This window comes from Buceros rhinoceros, unplaced genomic scaffold, assembly GCF_000710305.1.
Source record: "Buceros rhinoceros silvestris isolate BGI_N320 unplaced genomic scaffold, ASM71030v1 scaffold15575, whole genome shotgun sequence".
Classification (NCBI taxonomy): domain Eukaryota; kingdom Metazoa; phylum Chordata; class Aves; order Bucerotiformes; family Bucerotidae; genus Buceros; species Buceros rhinoceros.
Genome location: NW_010413646.1, coordinates 41,687 through 69,211, shown reverse-complemented (window position 1 = coordinate 69,211; position 27,525 = coordinate 41,687). Strand labels below are relative to the sequence as shown.

Sequence of the window (27,525 nt, the reverse complement as noted above, 5' to 3'; positions counted from 1 at the left end):
ATTTCAACCCGTGGGTCTCCTCTCCTTTTCCCCAACCCCCTTCTCTGCTGGAGAGGGGCACTGGATGATAGAGCAACTGCTGCGGTTTAGCCCTGGATGCAGTCTAAGTGTAGACAACCCCCTTAAAGAATGGGAGCTGGGGAAAGAGGAGGGAGGGTGAGAGTTAACCCAAATGTGGAATATGCTGTTCCTTACAGGGCTGGACTCAGAGCTGTGTGTTGATGCTTGCTCAAATAAATTCTTCTATATAGCTTCTGCACTTCAGGACTTCTACTTTTCCATTTTCTTCTACCTGTATGTGTGCCGTCGCTCTTTGTGGTGGCGTAGTGCAGATGGGAAGAAAGACACAACTAAAAATACCATGCTGCTAAGGTTAACTGAAAAATTACTTCAGTCAAGGACAACTTCCTTCACAGTAGGAGAGTGGAGAAGTAAGAGAGGGGCTCAAGCTTTGACAAGCTGACATCAGACCAGATTTTGCATCGGTTGATACTCTTCAAGCCTCATTACTTTCTTTCCTTCATTGCCCCTATACCCTAAGAAAGGAGAATTAGGGAACAGCTGGATGCTTTGATTGACAGGCAAAGAAACTGTTGGAGGATGTGAGAGCGAAGAAGGTAGGTCTCTGTGTACTGTCAGGTGTGTGAAACGGGTGTAGTCTACAGGTGGTTTGCTTCATAGTTCATCTATTGAGGACAAAGAGGAAACAATTTGGAAGAATTTCCATTGCTTCAGGTAGAGCTGATGCTAAAGCTCACATGATATGATGGTAATAAAATGCAACAGGAACAAGAGAAATTATGTTTGAAAACAGTATTTAGTTTTAATACAAAAGTAAGTCAAGTACCAAATGACTGGATTTTGTCAGCTCCCAGTGAGGGATAGGATTTTTTATGACTATCTTGAAGATGATTTGGGTCATATTTATCTAATACTTATTGATCAGAATGTTAACTTAACCCCGCCATGTGTATAAAATGCTTAAAGTAATTCATAATGGCTATGACATAAAGCAAAAATTGCACAGGCACTTCAAATAAGAGAACTCTGATCATGAATCTGAGCATAGGCGTGAAGGTCAAGAGTGACAGCTACATTCATCAGATTTTCATGAGAATCTGTTCAGTAGAATAGATCTGGCACCTTGTTTCAAGAGTGGTCAACACTCGTGGATTCAGTTGAAAATCAATGAGACCGCTTTATAACCACCTCTAAAATGTTCAAGTGCTAGTCTGCATTACGGTTTGTGTGCATCTGAAGTATGAGAGCTGCTGACATTCCGGACTCCTCCGGTCGAATATCAAAATCTTAATATGGCTGAGAGCTATGTTTGTGCACGTGTACATGGAGGGAAGGCTTAGACAGTGGGTTACAAGCAGGAGGATGTCAGCAGCTTATTGTTGTGCCTTCGTAGCTGAGTCACACACACCCTTGAGCAAGTACAGAAGGGCTCACAGGCCACGATGCCTTGTTGCCTCCTCGGTTAGTTTTGCAGACATGGTTTTACGATCTGCATGCACAGTGTACCTGGGAGAAAGTAATGGGAATTGCCACCTGGTAATGCCCTTGCAGGTTCCTCCTCTTTAGCATTTTAGATAAACACTAAACATAGTACCCTTTAATATTTGTGCTTAGCTGTTTGTCTTTCACGCTGACACGCAGGTCATGCTTAGAAACCCTGTGCCTATGGCTATCTGACAAAGGAAATGATGCTTCCTAGAAAATGAGCTCGTGATGATTTGAAATCAATCATCTGACAAGTGCGTCATTATATTTATTTTGCAAGTAATGTCATGAGTATGTGAGTGTTGTATCTGCAGATCTGCCGGCCTGTTTGTGCTCTGCTTCTGAGAGCTCTCGCCTTCGTTGTGATGCTTCAGCAGCCTTTGCTGAATGGGTGGGACTGACAGGAGAATTGTGTGGTCTGGTTCTTCAGAAATAAACTGGCTTTTTGTACCTGTGTGAATCAGCGTATCTTACTAACAAAAGCTGGTATTTGCAGCTGCTAACTGTATGCTGTCTTGAGTAACATGTACGGGATTGTACCCTGGTGATGCAGACACAGATAGTGCATCGCCTCAAACTGCGTAAGAAAGCTTTATGTAAGAAGGAGAGATGACTCTTTCAGTCTCATTTTCCTTGCACAGATTTTAATGCATCTTGTTTCCAAAACTGGGAATGTAATAAAAAGAAACTACAAGAAAGGTGTTCTCTTTAACACCTCTGTTGGTGTTCCATCTGGGCTACTTGGGACAGTTCCATGTCCTGCATCGCAAGAAAATGGAGGAGAGAGGCAAACTGAGTGCCAGTCTGAAAGCCGCAGGCTTCCCCTTTTTAATATGGGATGCCCCGATACACCATAACCTCCAGGGTTATGGGTACCTGAATGTTTTTTCACTTCTTAGTAAGTTTGTTTCTCTCTTCTGTTTCTGAATATAACACAGGTTTTGTATTCACTGAGAAAAGCAGAAATTACCATTTTAAGGACAAATGTCTTGCATTGCCTAACCTGAAGATCCTTTGTAATAAACTCCTAGATTTATAAGGTTCAGGAATGACCTCCTGTGTGTATGTACTGCACTAGAAGAGGTAGAGCTTTGGGGAAAGAAAATGTGAAAATAAGTCAGTATAAATAACTCTGAAAATATTGTTTAATCTCTTTGTAGATTAAGAGATACTCCATAACATGAAGGATGAAATCCATCCTTCCTGAGGTTAGAAGGGCTTTTTTAGTTCGTTTGGGATTTTGGTCAGCAGATTGCACATGTTTAATGAAGCATTGGCTACAAGTGGTACCTGCAGTTGTTCTTGAACTCTCAAGCAGGCACAGACACAGCGGTTTGTGTTGCCACTATCTTCACTACATTTTGTTATAGCCGATCAAATTGAATACTTTCAGAAGTAGAGTAGTTTTCCTCAGAGGCATGAAAAAGTTCCATCGTTTTCTATATGGTGTTTGTGTAAATGCTGCACGTAGTTCATACATAACTTCTGATTGTTCTTGAACACTAGCAAAACTCCAGGCGAGGAAAAAAAAGTACGTTGTCTTGCATTTTGTTTCAAAGGGATTCAGTTGTAGGGCTTTTCTCTGGCTGAGTACCTTTTCCTCATGCAGTGGAATCCTGCTCAGGACTGGCAAATTCCACTGGCCAGGAGGGCACGGCAGGAGCAGCACACCTCCTCACAGGGTCAGAGGAGAAATGGGGGATCTCTGCTGGGTCTGGGCATCTGCTGCCGTACTGCAGTGGCAGCAGTTCGACTAACGGTCATTCGTTATATGCCAGCATTGTAATTGCTGATCCATGTATGTTTAACTGGAAGTAGTTCCTGCAGATTTTATAATCATCTGATATCAAGAAAACTTTAACTAATACTTGAAGCGTGAGGTGAAAGTACGCTTTGTTTCAGGGGAGTATTTTGTTTCATAAATTTTGGAGTTAAAATGTAGAGAAAATATTCAGAGATGCAGGGGCAGATTGTCCATCTGGAAGTGAGCTGCCTTAGCGTGGAACAGCAAGAGCTCGCTGTAAGGCTGTGCCTTTAGCTGACAATTACTAGCAGTCAAACTACCTAGAGTGTACACCTTGTCTTATTTATATTCCAGGCCTGTAACCTTCCCTATTCTCTTGTGCCTTTGTTCTATTAATCTACAAAACAGGGCTCGACTTGTGATTAGTCCTTAGAGGTTGTTTCTATTAATCAGGCTGCAAAACAGGTCTACTTGGATGGGCTGTTGCAAGAGCTTAATGTGCTTTCCTCATCAGTCCAGAGCACAGAACTGCTCGGCTTGCCTTAAATGGCAATGAAATCAGTGATGTGTCTGCTGCACTTGCTTTGTGTTTATGTCTTGATTGTGTTGCTGTAGGATGGGGAAAATAGAAGGAGGAAAATAATTGCAGTCCTACAGAAAATTGCTGAAGTTAGTGACGTTTGTGGCTGCACGTTGACAGAGAGCTCAGCGGCAGCTGCAGGATGGATCCTGTCACAGCAGAACTGCCGCTTAGGTGCGTTTTGAATGAGAAGAACCTGCGCCGGCACGTGTACAGAGAGCTCAGCGGCAGCTGCAGGATGGATCCTGTCACAGCAGAACTGCCGCTTAGGTGCGTTTTGAATGAGAAGAACCTGCGCCGTCTTAAAATTCAAGTTTCAACCACAGATAGTGGGCCAGGTTTTAAAGTCTTTTATAGAGTTTTAAAGAGGAATCAATCCCCATACCATTCAGGGGGTCGTTTACGAGCGTGTGGATTTTTCTGCAGTGAGTAGAAAGCCAGACAAGATTTCTGCTGATGTATATATAATAAGAGATAATCTTAAGAGCTGGTGGCATATAAACAAAACCCCTCAAACTGAACTGTAGTGCTTCCATTATTAGAACTTACTGTAAAATTTGAACGATAAACGGCATTTGTAATGAGAACCTAATCCAGTTTCATTATAGAAGATATTACTAACTGTAGGAGTGTAATGATTTATACTTCTAATTAAATACAGTGTTTCCTCCCTTTAGGAGGAAAGTATCTATTTTTAAAACATATCAGAAGAAACAAACCAGATCCTAGTGATTTTTCTAGGGTTTTTTTCTGTACTGTTTCTTCTCTTTTTTGGTTTTTGTTATGCTGATTACTTGTTTCTTTGCCTTCTCAAGACGGACTGTCACTGAACTGAAGAACTGAGGCTGCTGTCTGGAAAGAACCCCGGCCCTGAGGCAGCAGGGTTTGTCTCAGCTGCAGTGCTTGCCTCTCACCGTGCTCATGCCGGGTTTTCCTATATTCCCACAGCATGTGCCTCAGTTTCTCTAGTGCACAGCCAAAATTACCAGCCTTTGCAGAACAGGCCCAGTTTTGGCAGCCGGTGAAGTGCACACCTGAGTTCTTGTTGGCAGTGTGGAGAACTGGTCCCTTTCCGCCTCCCGCCGTCATTTAACCGGTAGTTTGGAAGGCTTTGTGCTGCCTTGCCCCCAGCACAAACCGCTTCATTAGGCTGTGGTTTGTCCGCTTTGACCTTTCATGGCCTGAAGAGCAGAGTTAAATGCCAGCGTGACACCTCCCTCCGTCCCTCGGCCGACACAGTGCAGATGTAACGCCTTCGGCTGTGCCTTACCGCTGACAGGATCCTGGCAGGAACCACCAAGTGAGCGGCTTACGCACACCCGAGTAACCTGTCCCACAGCAGTGAAGGAGAAGGGGCTCCCGAACGTACCGTGCCTTGCAAATTCATCGTGCCCGTGCTTTATCGTGGTGGTCAACGGGCAGCTGGAGTTCTGGGTTACCACCGACTTCTCCCAGCAGCAAACCTGAGGGGTTAGAGGGCTCAGCCTTGGAAGGTGCCTCACAGTGAAGTTGTTTTCCAGAGATTTCCAGACTAGTAGTAAGAGTCACGGAAAGTAGTTATAGTTTGTACTGTCCAAGGTGATTTTATTTCCAATTTCAGCTGTCTTTGGACAATGCTGTTGCAAAGCCAGCACTTCAAAATTTTCCTTTATTGTTCTTATTAGGAAGTCAGAAGAAACAGGCCACCTAACATGGTTTTCTCTAGTCCTCATTTGGCAATTTTATTTTCACCAGATATTTCTACTGGGTTTTATTCTTCAGTCTTTTTCTTTTCCTCCCTCGTTATCATTTCCCCAATTATCAGAGAAATCCCTCTTCCTGCATTGATTCATTTCGACCAGAGTCTGGAAGGCACAGAGAATCAAATTAACTAATATTTTACTTTTGCATGTGATTAATGCTAATACTTACAAAGCAAAAATACTGTGATTTAATTTTCGTTCTCCAACTGGTTCCCAGTGATTTAATTTTGCAGAGGGTTGTCTCTCTGCTTACTGTCTCTTACAGAATCATTGAAGTTAGAGATGGAAAAGACCTGTTAAGGCCTTCTACCATCGCAGGATTGTCTCCTACCCTGTATTTCTGAATGTTTTGCCCAGTTTTAATGAATGAAGAAAAGGAGTTTTGGTAAATTCCTTTTGAGAGTGTTCCTTGGTGTTGCTAATGGGAATGAATGTGCCACTTATATTCTTTCTGTGTTCATTTAACTTTTAAAGAAAATGGAAATTTACCATAACTGATGAGAAGAGCCTAGAGGTTTCTTGCACCTTTCGAGTTGTCTCTATTCTCAAACCTTTCAGGCCTTGTGTCAATACACTATATACTCAGGCTTTGTAATCCTTTCAGATTTTTCTCTTTTGCTCTTTGTTAATTCTGCTGGGGTTTCTTTATATTCCTGGATATTGAGTTCTGGGTGGGTGGTTGACTGGTGGGTTTTTTTAAAGTGTCACAAGAGGCTCAGAACCAAACCCCAGTACTCTGCATGGCCATCACTGGTGATACTGTGTGTGGAGTGGGGATACTTGGCTAGCTGAAACACCGATGTAGTTTGGTGCCCGTATATTTCATTTCATTACTTCTGTAGAAAGTCCAGCCTTGCATCATTTTGATGTCAGATCATTTTATTCTTTTTCCCATTCATGTTGCAAGCTCATACATAATTTGCTGTTCAGCTGCCTCCCCTGGCTCTTTTGTTTTAGCTTAACAGCTTTCAGGTTTCTTCCTCTCACTGATTATTTATGTTTTTTAATTCTTCTCAGATGTATTAGCCTGCATGTTTTCAGAAGAAATCCCGTTTTCTTCCTGCTCTCAGTGTTTCTAACCTCCTTTTGCATAATTTCTTTCCTTGCTGTCGTGTTTACAACACCTCTCACTGTATTGAAATCTGTGAATTTAATTAATGTACTGTTTACCCGTTCTTCCAGATCATTAATAAAGATGTTAAATAAAACTGATCCTAATACCAATCCCCATGGCAATCCAGTAGCACCTCCCTTGTGCTGCTGCAATCTATTTGTTTATAGCCCTTCAGCCACTATTCATCCGTGTGGTAGTCCTCGCAGGCGAGCCAGTCTCACGTTTTTGAAAAGGGATTGTAGCACACTTCACCAAAGTCTGCAATGATATGATCTACTATATTATTTTAATCTACTGACTTGACTGAATTCAATATATTTACAAGACTTACATGTGTTTGAAATAGAGCTATGGTTTTGGAGCACTTTGAAATCTTAGCAGCTGAGTAGCTATAATTCTCCTTTCTTAGAGCAATTACACCTCCTCCACCCCCCACCCCAATTACACCATAATTTTTTTCTGTGCTGAATTTAGACTTACTAGGAGACAATTCTCAGTATCACTCCTTAATTCACAGTGTACAGATCAGCACCATGTTTCTCACTGCTTCTCCAGGATCTGATTTTAAGAACAAAAGTACTCCAAATAGAATTCTTCTGTTAATATTTCCAGCTTCAAATTGTCTATTGCTTGTTTGTCAGCAGTCATCATGGCTTTGTTATTCTGTGATTTTATATCTGTATATATGTCTATTTGAAATTCCATTCACCTGTTTGCAAAGCAACAGTAAACTCTTGCCTTAATTTTAACTGCACACTTTCCTGCTTCTGAAATTTATAAGATTTATGTGTTTGCTTAAGTTCACCGTGGGTTTAAGTGCTTTTCTTGCTATGCAGCCTGAGGGTATGTATCATTTGGTTAGGAGCCCGCTGAATTTATATTTCATTCACATTCAAAAATATTTTAAATCGCAATATGAGAAATCTTTTGCTTCATGACTTTCTCCGTTTACATTGTGTACATCTATATGAACTGGAATAGCAAGTTGTGTCTTCAGCAGTTGTATAAAAACACCCTTGTAAAATTTCAGTTTCTTTTATGTATGTTTTGCTTGTTTTCACAAGCTCCGTGCAAAAACTGAGTGTGTAGTGTGGAGAGGTTGTTCATCACAGCTTGGGTGGAATGGCACGCTGTTCAAATCACAACTGAATTGTCATAACCAGGAGAAGAGAAGTTATTAAAATAGGAGTCACAGCCCTGATTTACGACTGTGCTAATCCAGAGCTATGGTAACGTAGAACCGCAGCATGCATTACTACCTCTTGGTTGGTTAGGGCTGGGCAGTACTGCAGCCTGAAGGAGGAAATCTCTCGTGGCCTGTGTGGTGCTCGTACATCACTGGCTGCTCTCAGCCAGGGATCCTCGCCTCTCCCTGCTGAAGAGGGCACCTTCTCCAGAGACATGAAGCAGTGAGGCATTGTATTACAGGACTTTAAACACAGTGGTTTTGATGTCACCCTGCAAGCATTTAAATCGCACTGAAATTGGGGGAGGAAGGCTGGGAAACAGCTTAATCTCAGTTCCACAATCTGTAATGCTGGGTCTGAGCTCGGCCGTGTCACCTGTTAATCCGCCGGGTTTCGGTTTCATTCCCCAGAGCATAAAACAGGGAGCATCTGCTGGCTGCGGGAGGGGCACCGCGTCTCCCCTGGGTAAATGCTTCACGTCTTGTTGCTGCAGTGCTTTGGTGTGGGGATTCAGTCAAGTTTTGGTCCAGCGCTAGCTGCGTGAAAATAGGATTTACTGTCTTGTTGAACGAGGGCTTCAGAACAGAGTTAGTACTTGAGTAAGATCTGCTACTAGCGAATAATGAGAGGTAGTGACAGGTTTGGTGTGTGTCTTTGTACTTCTGTAAACGTAAGGATTTCAACTAATTGTCCTATTCGAACTAAATTGCCTTCTGCAGAGAGCAGGTAGTAGAAAGTGGCTGTGATATATTTTCAAGCAGCGCTACTTGACTGGCCTGAGTTCTTAGCATGTTGAACCTCTGAGGATAAATCCATTGCGAAGTTACTATACTCTCCCATCAGAAAGCCATGGGATTTGCACTTAGGTATGTACGTGAAAGGCAATTCACATAGGTGACCACTGTGAAAGAATTTTTATTCAGACATAGTTCAGAAAGGTAAGTGGGTAAGAGTGAGATACAATAAATGCTTTGGTTTCTTCAGGAGGCAAACTGTTGGGTCATGGGAGTGTGGAGAGGGAATGCTCTAGAAAGGTGTCCGTGTTTTGTGAGAGTTGGTAGCATGTGCATGTCAGAAATGTCCTCAGAATTAATAGTTAGCGCAGTTATTTATTACACTAGTAGAAAAACACGTATCTTCAAGGAGATCTGGTGCTTCTGCCTCTTGAATGTTACTGTGCTGGTACATATCACAGTTTGGTGATGTGACTGGTTTTAATTATAGTATTTGATCTATATTAATTGCTTCAGACTGTAGTAGTCAGTGGAACTGAATTTTTGAAGTTTGTTTGCAGCCCTGCAGACTGCTAGGCAGCTGCTGCATATGCTGACTGTTCCCCCCTTTAGAGAGCCACGTGGAAGCCAGAAGGATGGAGCATATGGGTGAAGAAATGGGAAAGGGGAGTCCCAGCTCTGACACTATCACCATACGAGGAGCAGGAAGTAACTGGTTTCTTTGCCTTAATTTCCCCATCTAAAAATGACACTCGTACTGTTGATACGCGTTCCTCACGGCTTGTCTTTTGGATGGTATTTTCACCACGTGAAGCACTGTGAAAGTGCCAAGTATTACCGTTAAGTTATTTTTAGCAAGATGATCCAGCAAGGTACTGAGCAGATGCAGACTAACTTTTGTGAATGGTTTCAAAGGAGCCAGCGGGACTGTTTGCCTGCCTGAACTTTGTGTCCTTGCCAAAGTACTTGCCTGGATCATGGCACTGGGAAGCTAAGTAGGTGTCTATTTTTTGCAGGATAAGGAGGGGAGTATTTGAGATCCTGTCGAAGTGGAATAGATAGCTGTGTTACTTGAAGTGGGAGCTGGTAACGTGTGATTTCAGGACACTTGAAGCCCTCTTCTCCAAAAAGAGAAAGGTTAATAAAAACTGTGCACCGAGTTTACTTTCTGAAGTTTCAGTTTGGGATGGTAAATGCACCACTCATTATTAGTTCATTAAGAAAGATTAAAAGAATGCAGACAGGCTTCATTCTGTACTAGAGTACAGTGGAGTCCGGGAAACCCATCTGCAAGTGTTGGCTGAAAATACTGTGATCTCTTGTTGCTATCCAAAAGCAGGAATTGGCTGGCTACTGTGCCTCTTCTCTAGAAACCCTTGCCCAGACTAAGTCTGTACCCAAATGCCTGTTGAGAAGGTCTTCTCCCAAGGAAGTGATGAGTTTTCAAAGACCCAGGAAATCCCAGGCTTCTTCTTCCCACCCCAAACTCTGAGTCCAGCCCATTTGTTTTTCACGGACCTGCTAGGATGTTGCTTATTTTTCCAGTGCGGCAATGAGTGTCTGTGGAGAAGATATTTAGACTTCAGAAGAATTTAGACCTTCATTTGAACTTGAGCCGGGCCACACATGCACTTCTGGGAAGAAATACACCTTTGTACCTCACAAAATCACACTAATATGCATTCCTACCAGATAATAACCACTAGTTAAAATCAGACTAAAAGCAGAAGATTCGGTCCTCAGTCAAAGGCACTCCGCAGGTATTTGAGAAAAGGTTCCTGCAGTTCAGGCAGTACAAACCGACACTTCTTGCTACCTTCCATCAGAAGCAGTGTTGAAATGTAGGGCCTGTTATCGTATATTTATTCAGGTATCAATCACAATCAAGCCTCCTGCTAGTTCATCTGCAAGGGCATTGTAATCCTATTTTTATCAGTTCCTTCCTGTACAACAGACAGTTAAAATAGCATGAGTAGGGGTCAGAAATATCTTAATGGATTCGGTTCCCAGAGATATCAGTGACCAGAGGAAGAGTTTTACCGAAATTTCTTCCTGAGCTGATAAGGTAGATAAACAGGGCAAGGTGCAGAGTGAGGGCATGCCGTGGGAAGTAGAGCGTTGGATGGCGGTGTAAAGGAGCTGCAGAAAGATTGGGTAGACAGTATTACTTATGGAAAAACCTCAGGAGAGGATGGAGAATAAATGCTAATACTTGCCAAGTTACCCTTTTGTAAAAGAAAGTGCTTAATTTCTTTTAGGATAGGCTGGTTTAAGTGGCTTATAATTAGCTTTACTCTTTTTTTTTTGCTATTTTGCTTCTTAAAAATCTGTGAGTGATTATATATTTGAAGGAGGTTGATTGTCACTGATTGGCGGCATTTCATTCTGTTTACTTTGGACGGCGTGCTACTGAGTCTTATTTAAATGAACAGCAGCATGGCCTACCATACATTAGGGTCATTACCTTCTTAGTTTGTGTTTTTACACTTTATATTTTTCATATATACACTTAAATGTTTTCTGGTTATAAAGTGTTGAATTATGCTTTTAGAACTTCTTTTATCATGAGTTCAAGCTGTCTTTGGATGTAAACTATTAGAATTAGTTTATGAATGAATGCAGAGAATGGTTTAAAATTCGTTCTCTTAGCAGAATAAAACTACCTTAGAACTTCTAAGTGCACAAAGAAAAAGTAAGTTCATTGCAGGAAATTATATCTTGTAAGACAAAGTATTACCTTTGTCACAGTTTTTGAACTGATCTATTGTTCAAGGTCAAGCTAGTCTTTCAAGATTGCGGAGATAAGGGACCTAGTCTTTCATACTTAGTTTTTTATTCATAAATTGCAGGTGGTGCCTTTGCTTTTCTGATTCCCATTTTATTTTGTTGTGTTTTCTCATTTTAATCAAACATTATCATGAACTACTTGTACAAGCTAGAATAAAAAATACGTTATCTTCTTCAAAAGCAGAAACTAATCCTGTAAAAATCTTTTAAGATTCTAAGAGCTTGTTTGAGGACTTTTGCCAGTTGGGTGGCTTGACTTTTAGGAGCAATTAAGCTTTGCTTATTTTTAGGACATAAATGATTTTAATATATTATTGCAAGTGTAGACTTCATGTGGGTAGTTACAGATTGAGCGTAAATGTTAAAAATAATTAGCTGTCCAGAACAGTGATAATGTACTTACATAAACTAGAATTCATTATGAAAAAACTCAAAATAAAAATCGATGCTAATTATATCAGAAATGTACGTTTGTCTCACCACCACCGTTTATTGTTTGAATAATTTCTGCTCCAAGTCTGTGGTAGACTTGCTGAAGAGAACAAAGAAGCCACACATCAAGCTGATTTTCTACTCAGTAGAGTCTTTCTTTCCCCCCGTTGTGCTAGGGGTTGCAGCTGCTTATGACACTTGGGTGTAGTTACACAATGAGAGACGGTTATGCTGACAGTATGCTGAAGATTTCGAATGGCATTCCACCGTGGTTTTATTTTAATTTTAGTTGTTAATTATTCTAATTATGTATTCCAAAATATCCTTTCATGTGGAAACTTATCTAAAATAAAATACACCAGAAAGCAACCAATCACTAAATTTAAAAAGTTATTTTTGGAGGCTGAATGCCTTTTGCAAGCAATAGGAGAGCAAAGGCATCAGCATTCTTCCATCATGAACAGCAAAAACTAGCAAAAAATAAGACGAAGCCATCCCGCTGATTGCAAGCTGCAGCTGCATGTGTAGTAAGCTAGACGTCAGTATTTCTCAGCTCCTGGAGTTGTGTGATGCATTCTGGAGCACATCTAGTGCACATTGAGATCAACTTGGGTGCAGCTGTGACTTCTGGAAAGCCCTAATACTCCTCACAGAATCTGGAGAAGCTCAAGGATGTGGGTGGTGCTTTTGCTGACGGGTTCAGTCCGTCAGGGCTGATAGCAACCAAGCCCTGCAGGTAAATCTTCCCCAGGGATCGCTTTCAGATTTTCTTGTTCGCCTGTTTTGTTTCTGTAATGGAAGTTCCTTCTGTTTTTCAGCCTACCTGTCGAAAGCACTGACCTTTCATACAGAAGCGTCATGCCCAAATAGTGCATTAAAAATCTTAGATGATTGTAATTTTGTCGCAGCTAATCTTAAATATGAACAATTAAATTTTACTGTTGGAGGAATAAACAGAAGTAGTTTGGGAAGAAATGCTGCATTTTTTTGTTGGTTTCATTGCTGTTCTTAACTAACCTTTCAAGAAGTATTAATCGTTTCTGGAGGCATAGTACGTAAGTTAATTTAAAAGTTGGTCAGACTTTGTTTTTCCCCTTTATGAGAAGGAGGTAAATATTGGTGTGAGGAAAAGATGTTATTCTAGTTGGAGTAAATAGTGGGGTGGGGGAGGTTGTGACCTTGGTATCGCAGCTTTCCTGTAATACTTCTGATTCTAATTATATTGCACTGTCCTCTGGCCCCACTCTGGTTATATTTCAGGTGAATTCATTTTACTCCAGCTAAAGCTGACAAGAAAGGGCAAACTTGGCAGAGGTATAGAAACGGCTCCTCTGTTCCAGAAACGAGACTTTTTTATTAGTGTGGTGATGCTTTCAAACAGGTAGCCTCAAGGTAGCCAAGCAGCACCGGGAACTCCCCAGACTCTGAACGGAAAAACCCATCTCCTGCTGCTGTGCTGTGGCGGCCGATCACGCACACTGCGTTTGTAATGTTCAGGATTGAAAAGGTGCTGTTAAAACTTGAGGCAGAGGAGTTTACAGACTGTGCTTTCGATGCTTGATTTCTCAAATATGCGATGAGGCTGCTGAAAGTAGGGAGAGGAGCCAATCTAGCAAATTTCAGTGTGAAAAGTTTTGTTTGTTACAAGCAGCTCCCCTGAATGCTTGTCAGTAATTGTGTGTGTGTGTTACTTTTCTCCCCCTTCCTCGCTGTGTTTTCACCATTCAGATCTACTCTTTTTTTATTTTATTCCATGGAGATTTTATATAGATAATTGGTAACGTGCCTCTAATCCCCTGTGTAAACTTTTGGTGGCTCTAAAAAAAGATGGTGCTTTGTAAGCAAGGTATGATCCCAAGCTCACTTTGGTGAGCATTTGTCCTGGTCCTTCTGATTCCACCTTCATGCATTTCCGAGGTTTTAGTATAATTATCATTAATGAAATATGCTGTGCCATAACTCCACAGTAAATGTCTTGCCAATAGTCACCTGGTATTAAATCTAGATACAGTTCAAATCAATGAGCAAAATTCTCCTCGTTTCAGTCCCTGTAAACGACTGTCACATCTGGGATGAGAAGACAGAGAACCATTGTTCCCCGCAGACTGACAGGGACTCACCCTGTTTTCATATATTTTGCAGTCAAGCAGAAGTTAATGTATAAACCTTGCATTGTACGCCTGATGCTCCCCAGCTAAAATAAGACATTGTGCTTGTAGAGGACTTGGTAAACGTGCTTTTCCAGGTTAAATGGTAGATTATAAAACACAGAAAATGACAAACCATATTTGCCTGTGTGCATACATAGCTCTTGTACGGCTGACCTGTGTGGCTTTGGTCAAGGAAATCGATTGCAGTGGCTGCTCAGTATTGATATAGCAAAGAGAAGTGTGTCTGGATTTTAACAGGACCGGGCTAACGTGTTGCGGTGATTTTCAGTCTGCTGATGCCAAAGGAAGCTCTTTTGGCTAGGAAGGAGTATCTGCTTTTGGTACCGTGTTAAAAAACATGGCACTTACTATAAATAAATCTACTGTAGTCATCATAATGAACTATCAAATAATTATCTCTGATAGTTAGCCTATGTGAACTGCTTTTCATAATTTAGTATCTTTAAATATGCTTTTAAAAGTGTATCTGTTTCCACGAATAGCATGAGAAAAAGGCCTTGATAATTAAGTCATTTTCTCTTTGGGAAGAATAGAATTACCATCTAAAATATTTATAGGAGGTATCTCAATGACCATATAGTGTATCATGTCCAGCTTGAAATCACCATTTCCTATAGCTTGAGTTCAACAGAAGTTAAAATATCTTCGCATTATGTGAGTAGAAGTTAGTAAGTGTTATTAGTATCTATTTTATCATGAAGTTCTAATGTCGAGGGTAAAATTCCCAGATGTACCAAACTGAGAGGGGGGAGAAGGGAGAGCAGAAAGGAGGAGAGCAAAAAAGAGGCACCAGATTTCCAAAGAAACAGAATGTCTGCTTAGTATAGTTCAGGATAGGAACATAGAAAAGTTGAGAGGAAAACTAAGATAACTAGAAGTTTTGACGCTGGGCTAGCAAAATTGGCAGAGTTCCACTGAGAATGTGTTTGTTTTCAAAATCTGTGCAGAAAGCACGCCGTCATAAAAGAGTCTTCAGCATCTGCAGAAAGGCTGCATCGGTGCTTTGGAAAACTCACTGGATGCATTTTTTAGGACCTAGACAACTTTCTGACTGTGGTCCCCAGAGTCTGGTCCAAAGCTTACTGAAGCCCCATGATTTTTTCCACTGATCTCAGCAGGCTTTAAATTATGTGCTTGATGCTGAAGTTCTTGGGCAACAGATGAGAAAAATTTGAATACTGTACTTGGAATTCTGCCTGATTAAGGACTGCACATGTACATCATGGAACACAGCATACAGGCTCAACCATATCTCCATCTTGATGCCAGCTGTGGCATCTAAATGGCTTAGAAAAATATACTGAAGCCTCTGGGCCTCTAAGAATATGAAAATGGCTTTTATTAATTCCTGCAAAGAATGCTCCACTGCAGCTAGACTCTGAAAAGTTCTGTGGCTGCTCTCTTTTCTACAGCATAGAAATTTTCTAGTATTTCAGTGTATTATTTTAAGAACTTCCTAACATTAAGCAGGTATTGGATCATTATGCAGATAAAGATAAGGGGTGAAAAAGTCAGCTCCCTCTGAAATCAGTAGCGTTGGCTTCTCAGTTCTGTAAAGCCAGGATTTCTTTTCAAAAGTTAGCTTAGAAAACAAAAGCCTTCTCAATAAAAGGCATGGGCAATATATTTTCTTGCTAGAGGACTAAATAAATAGAGGGCCCTTGTAATTGCAGGTGCTTTTCAGCCATACTGTTACTTGCTGGAGATGGAAACAAAACTGTTTGAAAGAGTATGTGAAATTCTTCCAAACTTCCTATTAAAACTTAAGCTAAATAATTTTAATTCTGAAAAGAAGTAGTTTTCGATCTTTGCTTGTGTTTGTGATGCAGTGCAATGATATCACGCTTTAGAAAGGCAGATGGGAAGGATAAGGAGAAGAATCTAATCCACACACCACCTTTATAATAACCCTATTTATAACGTGGGCTGAAGACAGAGAGCTTTTCAAGTTAAATTGTGTGGACTTGAAAGCATCAATGCTGAATATTTTATGTGAAGCTTGTCAAGGGCCCTTACTAAAATAGCTTAAGAGCAGTATCACAGTTGCCTTCTTATAAGCGCTGCACACTTTCAAAGAAGAAACATGCTGAAGGGTTTTCAATATTGCCAGAAGTTGATATATGTATTTTTTAGGTGTCAGATTTTATATGCTGTATATATACATGCACGCTCATGTGAACAAACACTTTTCTCACCGTGTTTTTGCAGAGGCTTTTTTTTTATATAATGTATGATGTTCCTTAAGGTATAGTAAATTTTTAGCTGTTGTTTTAAGGGTTTGGAGGTTTGATGGAGTTTCTTTTAATTTAAAATTGGAAAGTTGAAGCTACGCACGAGTTCCCCAGTATCCTTTTTCAAGAGGATAGAACGCAGCACCTGCAATCCATCCCAGCTGCTTCAGACATCAGCCTGTAGACAAGTTGTACCCTTTGCAAAGGCTTCTCTCTCTCTGTTGCCTATAAAGAAGCCCAGCAAACTAGATGGTACCAAACATTTGACTTTTGAATGGCTAAATTCTCTGACAAGGACTCTGGTATTAAGAGACTTGCAGTCACTGTACCTAGTAGTAACAGGGCTTATTTGTTCCTGATGCATTGTTAAGAAATACAGCTACAGCAGGGATAAACTTACCTCAGTAAGGCTATTGTGACAGTGATTTAGGCATTGAAAAGTGTTAAGCGCTGTGGAAAACTCAGTCCTGATGACAGCCAACAATGGACTGTATTTTAAACACTTAGCTATTCATCCGTCTGAAGACAAGTTGCAGTTTGGTAATTAGACATTGGAACAGGAAGTTAAATACTGCTCTGCTTTTCAAAAATTCATATTTGCAGGCAGGAGTTGAACTGCTCTAACATTCAATGAACAAATTTGGATGAGGACTTGTATGTTTTGATATGTGAGTGTGTCAAATTCAACATGCCAAATCATGCTCGTTTCCCAGGCACTTTTTTCTTTATTATAATTGTGTAGCGTGTAATGAGCATACCTTGTTCATAAGAGAGTGTGTGTGTGTGTGTGTGTGTATATATATATGAAAAAATATAAAATCTTTCATGTGTATTGTCCATTCAGGCACAGAGTTACTGTCCTAACCTGTGGGGTTGGTGAAGCTATTCCGCAGTTTTTTGTTTGGTTTTAAATACTATTTCATTCCTGTATCCTGAATGAAGAGGACTTTGAGGAAGTTTTTTAACCACTGGAGTATAGTGAAGTCACCATCTGCAGTCTTCTGCTTGCCTTCCCCCTCCTTTCTCCCAGCTGTAGCAAAGGAACGTTAAGCTCAGGAAGTGGTTCAGGGTATGGGTCTTCTGGGGGCAGGTGGCAGGTAGTCTCCTGCATCCCTGGGAGAGGAAGCTTTCAGATGCATCCCACTATTGAGCTCTGAAAATATATCCCAAAATACAGTATATCTCACTTGTATCATCTCAGTCATGGAAGAGTCTGATCATTTGGGGCCTCAGTTGTGTACTGTTAAAGAAAAGAAAATAGTTGTATAGATATGCATCTCCGGGGGAAACTAGCCAGCGTGTGGTGCAGAACTCTATCTTTACTGTACCTCTATTACTCAAAAGTTTATTTCTTAATGCTTATAAGAGAGACCCCGGTGACCTCCGGGGTTTTTTTACACCAAAGTATTGAGATAATCAAAATTATTTCTTCTGAGGATAAAGACAGGTGAAGGCTGAATAACGGCTTGTATCAGAGAATGGATGGCAGCAGGGCCTTATGAAGAGGGTAGAATATGACGTTTTAAAGTGGATGTGGCTAATAGAATTGCACCTTACCCTATCTTCTGCGCTCTCAGAAGCAAAGCAATATCGAAGAGCAGAACGGCGAGAGATGATTTATTGAAAAATAAATCATGGGTGAAATTTTGAGCATTGACTTCAATGAGACCAGCATTTCACACACACTGATACGGGTGCTGATGTTTCTAGGTGGAGATCGCTGCATACAAATGCTCACTGCTCCATTTTTAGCATTGCTCAGAAGGACTCGTTGCCATGAGTGGCAAGTCTTCCTGTCTCATCAAGGTGAGGTAAACGGGAGTGTGAGTCAGAGTGAGCAGTTACTGAAATGGAAGAGAGTAATCAATATTTAGGTTTTAATTGGTAATGTAAACCCATTTATATATTTTCTAGTGGTTACCAGACATGAGCAAGTCTAGATAAAGTAGGTGCCTTCTAAAGGCGCGAGATTATTATTTCATTACAGCAAGAAAAAGCTATTCAGAAAAAACTGAGGTCAGAGTTTGATCTTGAAATTGGCCTTAGAACGATTCATTGTTAGTCACATAAGTTAGGGTAATGATAAATGTTAGCATGGTCTTCTCCCCTCTGTCACCAAAAGGCAGTCTTTGCGGATTCTGAAATCCTGGTGATCAGGTGGCATCATCTCTTACACAAACGTTTAATGACAGATCTTTCATGATTTTTTTTTATCAATACCACACAAGCCTCAGTCTGTTCACCCACGTGAATACGTTTTATGGCTGCATGGCTTGGTCTGCTGTGCTGCAGGGATTTTATTGCTGTCACTCTGTCACTAACCTTAGTGAGATAACCTGTGCTAGTAAAGTAAAAACTATTTGCAAGACTTGGCCCTTAGTGGTGTTTTGTAATAGTGTGTGTGTGTGTGTATACATACATCACCCTCCAGGACTCCCGTTCTTGGCAGCCCCGGCTGCCCCGTGCCCGGGTCTGTGATGTCCGGAGGTGGAGCAGCGACTCTTTCACGGGCACCCCCTTGTCATGGGGAAGGAGCTTGCGTGCCCTTGTGAGGTTGAGAGCTGTGCTGGTGGTGGCATGTGCCTCCGGTGGGGTCTCCCAGGCCAGACAGGTCTCAGCTGAAGGGTCAGACAAAGTGTGTCCACGGGCAGGATGGGCTCACTAGCCTTCGGGCAGCCATCCTAGGACCCCAAACCTGGGCAGATGGAGCTCGTTTAGCCCTGTAAGGCTCATCCATCTCAGAGAAGGACACTCTAACCAAACCTACGACCCGAGGACTTCGCTGTCACCGTCCAAGCTCGCCAGGCCCTGGCAGATGAACCTCAGGTGTAAAGGGTGGAGCCAGTTCCGCGCACGCTGCGCCTCACCTAAAAAACCCACTGCACAGCCCCGAAGGGTGCACTCATCACCTGCAGTGAGCGTGGGAAAAGCCCTTCCCAGATCTTCGCTCGCGAAGCCAAGCCACGATGATACATACATAGATGCATACAAGGTTTTCTTAACTGTGCCCTGTGTTTCAGCCTGCATGAAGTCACGTTACAGAGCTAACCCCTGTTGCCATGAATGCCTGGGAGTGGACCAGGAACTGGGGCAAAAGTGAATTTTCACATTTGCCAGGCATGGTCCATTGGAGAAAACAGCTCTGTGGCTTTCTTGTGCCTTTGCTCACCTGTCATTGTGGCAATACATAGTGACATTTCAAACTGCTAGCATGGAAATAAGATAAAAAGTGTTAGGGACAACTGGGAAATTTAATTTAGACAGAATGTCAGACCCTAGTCTCCAGTGAAAATACTGTCGGTTTACCATGTCCAGCTTTGCGGTATCATTTGATGGGAAATTAAATCCGAGACTGGCCACGAACAGAAAAGCAGTTGAGCCTGTTCAGGTTTAGTTTGTTGTAGAATTCGGCACTCCTGATCTCTGTTCCTTGCCAGAGTAAGTTACAACGGCTAACTGTTTCTGAAGGTGTTTTGAGAACGTGATTCCCACCGAAATGTCTTGTGATTCCTTGTGTTGCCTTGAAGTTAGAAAAGTTTGTTAGATCTTTCTGAACTGTGTTCTGGCCTTCATTGTTCTTGTGGGTTGAGTTCATGCTGGCTAACGGTTATTTTGCTTTGCACAGTAACCTAACACTGATATTTCAGGACGAATAGGCACCAGCGTGGCTCCTGAATGGGTGACTTACATGCATTCATAAGCCATTCCATTCATTTCTCTGACATGGAAAAAGGGTGGGGCCGCTTTCATCCTGCTGCCAAGGCTTTTATCTCTAAAGAATCAAATTTCAGGAAACCTTTCTGCCTAGGTCAAAATTTCAAAGGTATCCTGTAATAGTAAAAGAGTTTAGCATCTTAATTCTCATCATTTTAAGGGGAATGTTTTTTTCCCCCTGAGAAGACAAAACAAAGCAGCCCCCCAAAACAAAACAGAAACCAACAAAAAAACTTGTAACAAAACAGTTACGGAGATGTGGGGGTTAGTAAAAATGGGTTTAGTGTTACGTCACTTCCTACCATTCAGGACAGCCCATTGTGACAACCGATGCAGTATTTACACACGCTGTGGTCATGGCTATAGCCGGGGCTATCGCTGGAGGATGTTATACAGACATTGATCATAGTCTGTCAGTAAACCCATTGTAAAAATGTCTTAGTAGTTAAATGAGGCTTAGATTTAATGAGGCTGTAAGAAAGGACTTGTTTCTTTGTCATATTGTAAACAGGGGTACTATAGCAATGACTTTGGGATTAATGTGCAGATTTTCTTTTGTTTCGAAATAAGAGTAATATCTCCATGAATTTAGACAAGCAATTTAAAGAATACACTTTTACAAAGCCTTTGAAGAAATAGTGCTTGGTCACAGCCTGGCTACACAATGATAGTAAATGAAGGTGTGACATTATAAAAAATTCAACGCCCCACGTCCTCCCAAACTAGTAGTACAATCTAGGTGATAAAATCCTAACCGTAATTAAATACTGTGTTAATGGTTAAGTAATACATTGTCAATGGCAGAAAAACCTTCTTCAGTACTTTTTAAAAGTATTTAAGACATTAATGTAGTTCCAGATTTTTGTGCTATTTCACATGCTAATGGTGAGCTGACTTTAATACAAGTTTTTAACACTGCTGCCACTGAGAAATGTAAAACTGAGGCAAATAACCTTTAAGATTTTACCCACCAACATTTATTTTTGTTGTAGCTGTGAGAACGGCTGTCTGAAGCTCTGAAAGGTAGTCTTTTGGTCCACACATGAGCTTGCTCACTTACTTTCAACCTGACGTGTTTTCTGTGAAGTATAGGGGGCTGCCTTATGTTTAAATTAAAAAGTATGAAGCTGTAAGGGGAAATAAATATAATTTTAGCCATTCAAAAAGACATTGTCAACAGCAGAAGATTAGGAAGGGAAGAGTGTCTTATTAATTCTTTATATGTTCCTTTTTGCGGTAGGGGTGCATTGTTATATGTGCAGGTGGAGTTTGAGGGTAAGCTTTGAGTTTTGCCACGAGAAGCAGTTCCTGCCCTGAATAACCAGTCCTGAGCCAGTGCTACTGTTCTCTAGTCCTGTATTTGTGCTGTTGAAGATTTGAATCCTGTAAACCCAAATAACTGAAAATACACTCCAATTTTTTTAAAACATGGGTGACATCAGTGACTGCGTCTCAGTCTCACCCGTACCACCAGAAGGGAGCGGTGCCTGTGGCATGGAGGAGCTGTGCTCAGGAGGCTCAGGAAAGAGGCAGGAGTTTTTCCGAGTGGTTTTGCTGCCAGAAGAAAAATATCTTACTGCAGACATCTCTCTCTAGTCTTTGTAGATCGCATTGTTCTAGTGAGGAATGGCTGTCTGCAGTGCAGCAGGCAGGACTACCCTGGGCTCCTGCCTTTCCAACAGCCTGCACTGAGCTCTGGGATGGAGTGCGGCTGCCTGGGAGGCTGACTCACCCAAGTGAGAGGCACAGAACTCAGTTCTGCATCATTTGATTCTAATTTTAGTATTGTTGGCTTTAGGAGGAAGATCCAGACAATGGAGTATTCTCAGAAAAGAAAAAAAAAAAAGATTGCTCAGGATGAGGATATTTGGATCCATGGCAGCAGCCATAAACACAAGAGCTTTCCTTTTCCACTAAGAAAAATTTGGACTAGCCAGGAATCTGCGTGCCCCATCAGTGTCCCGGGTTCCCCTTTGGCAGTTTCCTTTCAGCTGCTGTATTCTTTGCTTAAACCTTTCTGGGGGCATTGCTAGGGGCATGATTCTGAGTGCTTTATCCTACAAGAGTAGATTCCTGCAGCTCTCTATTTAGAAGGCTATTTAACGTTAGCTCTCTATTCATTTGGAAATAATGGTGTTGGGGGAAAAAAATTAATTAAAATGGCTTCAGAAAGTACTTAATTATAAAGCCTACCATGGCCTGAAGTATAAAATACATTGCAGACTGAGAAATCACGTAGGGGTGCATTACTAAAATAATTAATTTAAAATTTTACATATATCACCCACACAGCAAATGCCATGGCTGCTGCTAAAATGAGTCCAGTGCCCTTCAAAAACTGTGAGCATCTCTTCTATCTCCCACTCACCCCCTTTTAGATATGCTTGTTTTCTTCTTTACTATGGGTATGCACTTCGTGTTAAGAGCATCGGTTTTGTGGAAAGACTTTGGGTAAGGACTGAAATCTTCACCGCCTTTATTGTAGCATTATCATTGTGTTCTGTGGGGCCAGGGTTTAACTCATCGTGTGTCAGACCTAACAGCCGCTTCAGCAGTGATCTGGGACAGTTAGTGTCAGCTGTTCAAATAGTCTTAGACCATTTACAATCCTGACAGCGCTCTCAAAGCACCACAGAGATGCAGGACTGTGCCAGTGTGCTGGCTGGGTACCACCGTGGGATCCCATCAAGGCAACCCTTTAAGTCCAGCACTGTTGTACCAAATGCAGGGCTTTTCTGTGCGGGTGCTACTGAGTTTGCCTACGTATGCTAGGTCAGAGTTGAATATTTCAAAGCCTCACCTTTAAGTGCAGAAAAATAGCTGGTGAGTTTTGGTGTTCGGGGGGGGTGGAGGGGGAGGCACTGGTTTGAGGTTTGTTTGGGTTTGGTTTCTTTTCCCTTACTTTTGAAGAAACACAACATGTCCCGTGCAGGTTCTGGTGGTGTGATCGCCTCCAAACCATACCTGCTCTCCAGGAGCTATCAATATGCTAAGGTTCTTGCCTCCTGTCAGTCTGATTTCTCGTTGGTGCAGGTTCTTGACACCCAGCGCTCTGTCAGACGTAGGCTGCTTGGCACCGATTACCACCAGTCTCAGCATTGCTAATAAACAGCAACATCAAGGCCATATTTTCTGGTTCCTGTCAGACCACTGCTTTCCTGGGTGAAATAAAAGTCCTATTAACATGCTCCTCCTCATTGGCTCTGACAGTTTGATTAATTAGGCCCCCTCTTTAGATGACCCCTGCACTGACACGACAAGGAGGTGAATATGAAATGAGTAGTTTGCCCACATAATGGCCTGCTGCAAGTTTCGGATTTTTATCAGATCAGGCTGAAGTCCGGGGCCGGTGTTAAAACCTGCGGTGTACAGCGATATACGGCTGTGGGTTATGAACCGCAGGCTTTACATCGCGGCTAGAGAATTGAAGCCAAGCCATCCTGATATACTGACTTTTCTAAGAATTAATCTTTATCCTTTACTGTTTGACCATACAATGCAAATGTAGTTCGTTTACATTATCTAATAAAATGACCTTTTGTTTTCAACAGATTTTTTTTATTGCCAGAAAATAGTGTGTTAACTCTGTGGTTATTCAGCCTCCCATAAAATACTAACATAAAGCCATTATTCTAGTGCTGCTCTATTTAAATGTCAGTCTGCCTTTCTATTATAAACCCCTAGTTGATAGGCTTGTAACTCATCAGTAAAAAATTTAGTTCAGGTGAGAACTTAGAATATGAGCCCACAATTCTTCCTTGAAAGTGTATTTTTTTAAAAACACGAGTTTATGTGATCCCAAGGGATGAATATGTGATTGTGAACCTATAGCATGGCATTCGTAGCACCAGAAACATCAGGCCAGCCAGCGTATTGCCCACTGGCTGGTGCCCCTGACTGGAGCCAGCGCTTTGTGGTTCCGGGAGAAGCAGTTTGGTCTGCCAGCTGTGCCGTGGCTTTTGAACTACATTCCAGTCCAACCAGGAGGGAAGTCAAGCTTTTCATAAAACCTGCAGTTTTGACTGGAGGTCAATGAAAAAGGCATCGTCTCTACTTTTTTTTCCTGCTGTTTGCTTGCACTTATTTGCATTTAATTAACGCTCTCTTGAGGGGAATTATGTGTTGCACATGGTCTTGGAGAGATGTGGGGGTCAAAATCCTCTCTCCATCAAGGAGAAAACTGGAAAGACCATGAATAGCATTTTGTAGACCAGATGGATTCACTGATACTAAGGTAAAAATTCTACTACATTGATACCTAATTGAAGTTTTCAGGTTAGTTTTTTTTCTGCCAAAAGAGTCAAATTAACTCGCATTCAGTCTGTGGCAATCTGCACCTCCCACGAACCTCTTTGAAGGGGCAACATGAAGGTGGGTGAGCCTAAAATTAAATGGTGTATCAATTGACCTGCATGTAATCTGAGCTCCTTGTTTAATGATCTTGAAGACAACGAAAATGAGTGATCCGTGCTTAAACAGATCCTTTTCAGCTAAAATAGTGCTCCTTTATCTCTGTGGTGCCAAACACGCTCTGCAGTCTTTTCAGCAGCTTCTGCTCGTTTTATGACCCTCATATGCTTTGTTCCCTCAGTCTCTTCTGGTTTTCTTTTTGTGGTCATCTGTTGATCAAGTGACTGCATTTCTCTAATTGATTTGCTAAATTGGCTCATACATAAGACAGCTCCTCCAGGTAATAACCCGAAAATGTTAGCTTATATTACTGGGATCATGCTGGAGTGCTACAGCAGCTGGAGTTTTCGTTGGCTTACATTGGGAGTGCACTGCGCCATTTCCCCAAGTTGTTTGTTGGGCTCCTTGTCACAGGCAGACCAACAGGAGATAAATCTATTTTTGTACGTGTATTTATACACATGCACGCGCTGTATGCATGTAATATCGGGTATAGGATTTTTTTTGTACGTGTGAACTTTGTTTGCATACAAGTCTCCTGAGGTTTCCTGAGCTGAGAAGGAGGTGTGATATGCATTTGGAGATCCATAATCACTCCTTTCGCCAGATAACTTTTTTTTTTTAAGTTTCTTCGTTGACAGAATTTGATAAATAAAGTAACAATGTTTTTTGATGACGATTGGACAGGAGTCGCTAACTTTCTCTTCCTGGAGACTCCGAAGTAGGATCACAGTTTTCAGTAGAGGTGAAACTTTGAATAGGCCAGATGTTAAATTTCTGCACAAAGCAAATGCTGTAATAAATGATGAAAATTAAGCAAATCTGCATATCTTTTAAATAAATGTCATTTCCTAAAGCTTATACTTGAGTATATAAAACTTATACTTATTATTGTGTAAAGTCCAGCCATGATGCTTTATCCTGTACCTAAGTGCCAGATAAGTGCATATTGTGACACTGGAAGCTCTGTGATTTTTTTGGCTGTTTTCGGCCGGTTGGCGAGGGTAAGCAACTTTACATCCAGCTTCAAGAACAAGCTGAAATGGAAGGTAGCACAGACTTCAAACAGACAAGAAATGCTGGGAGTATCCTGCGGCCTAATTATAACTAACTGTTGCCATTCTTTTCTGTAAATTTTCAGGAGATTATATTACGGGTTCCTACAATTAAATATTGTGGGCTGTGCGTGCATGGGAGACTAATACGTGTGAACCTTGCTTGGTTTTCTTAGCAAGCGTTCTGGAAAGTTTCTGTTTCTTCTTGAAGAGTGCTAAGCAGCATTTTAAGCAAAACATAAATAAAAATAGTGATGGTATTTATAGATAAACAGCACCATCTGGCAATAAGCAATCTCAGTGTCTGGTTTGAAATCACTAAAGAGGATAAGAGTATCTGACGTATCGTTACAGACTAATAGTGAGGGTCGTGGAGGGCAGTATTCTGTCTGTACGTCTGATTCACTCTAAGCAAGTTACTTAGACGTATATTCTCGCAAATTCATTCTTGGTGTAGTCAGCCTGGTTCTGAGGTTAAATTAATTATTACTTGCAAGCACTTGAAAAGAGTTTTTGAAAGCCTTCCAGTTCCTGTGATTGTGATGTAGATTTGTGCTTAGTGTATTTGTTTGGGGGTTTTTCACTTTTCTGAAACAGCAAACTGGTTTGTTAACTCTGGAGATTAGATTGGGAAGAGGAAGGTAAACCCAGACACCCAGAACACAAGGGCACAAACACCAAAATCTTTTCTTCTTGACGCTATGTGCTAGAGAACGGACGAGTCCTGGATGGAAAGCTCTAAGGCAGTGCAAAACCAAGAGCTAAATCTGGCTCTGATCTGATGTAAGCCCGCTGTTTGAGAGACTTTATAACTCGCAGTCCTTTTTAGCGTGTACTAACCATCATTTTACTGTGAGAGATTAAGAGTACTGGTGGTGGGTTTCATTCCTAAGGTGGTTCAAAACATAGATGTGATTCCTGGAAGCATAAAACAGCAGGTCTCTTGTTTTCAGGGGATGGTCTTCAAAGTGATTTCCTTTCAGGTAGCCCAGCTATTGCCTTTTCCTCCACTGTCTGTGGCTGGGTTTTGCACGATGGCTTCCAGGAGTAGTGACATCATCTAGAGATCTCCCTCGTGTTGGTCAGGATACAAACAGATATGGCCTACAAGAGCTGGAGCTGGTAGGAGAACTGACGGTGCGTGTATGGGGGGCTGTGGCCCCTCTGGGCAGCGATGAACGGGTACATTGGCTCGGCAGCTCTTATGGAGTCCCCAGTCAGAAGTAAGCCTCTGGGAGAAGACTCACCTTTCATGTTGGAGTCACTGAGTTACATACTACAGAGTGCAGACACAAAGTTAGATAAAGGTGCTGAAATTCTACATAAAAATATGTATCTGGAATTCCTTTGGTTCGTGGCTTCAGCGTTTATTAACAACTAAGCCTCCGCGTTGTTCTCTGACCAGCATGGCCTTTTGGAGGACCTACACAGACTCTAGCCATACTAAAGAATTCCGTTTTAAGTAGCATTCAAAACCGTGGATTTTCTAGAGGCTGTTTCTTAGGAGCAAGAACCAAATTCACCAGCAAGACAGGAAGGCACGACTTCGTTCACGTGTTTTATTTGTAATGTTAAATTATATCTGGCAATATTTGTTTCACAATTCACTGAAAGGTAGATTGCTTGTTTTAAAGGCAGCCATCTTTCAGTCAGTATTCTCCAAATGCTGTTTTTATAAATCTATAAAATACTCTACAGAAGCTACTGGATGTAATTACACCTGTACAGATTTTGGTTTTTTACACATCGAACACACATCCTGACCTGATGGATCAAAAACGTGCACAACTAAGTGTGTTGGGGAAGAGGTCTTTACTGCTGGTTTATTTTGGTTTTGCCCAACTTTAATTTGTGTTGTTATTGCAGAAACAGGTCTTCTAGTAAAAACCCCTCATCCATATCCACCTGGGTTGGAAGCTTTGTCAAGTTACATTTCCCGCAGGGATAACAAAAGGCACATAGAAAAATAATTTCAAATGTAATGCAACTAGTGTACTTTGACCATGTTTACTAGAAGAAACCAAGCATTTAAGCATCATTCTATAACATGCGCAGTTGACAAGCAAAAGAGAATCAAAATTTCAGCCAGCTATTTGTTCCTTTTGTTTCCTCTTTCCC

The 27,525-nt window shown here is 41.4% G+C and overlaps 1 protein-coding gene across 1 annotated transcript in view; it reads left to right on the top strand.

Annotated features, from left to right (window-relative positions):
* The first annotated feature begins 3,972 nt into the window (after positions 1-3,972).
* The window catches only part of LOC104494057 (metallophosphoesterase MPPED2-like), a 37,236-nt gene continuing 13,683 nt past the window's right edge, over positions 3,973-27,525 (top strand). Inside the window, exon 1 of the mRNA XM_010136841.1 lies at positions 3,973-4,100. Coding sequence (XP_010135143.1) covers positions 3,973-4,100 — 128 coding nt within the window. The remainder of the gene's footprint in view (positions 4,101-27,525) is intronic.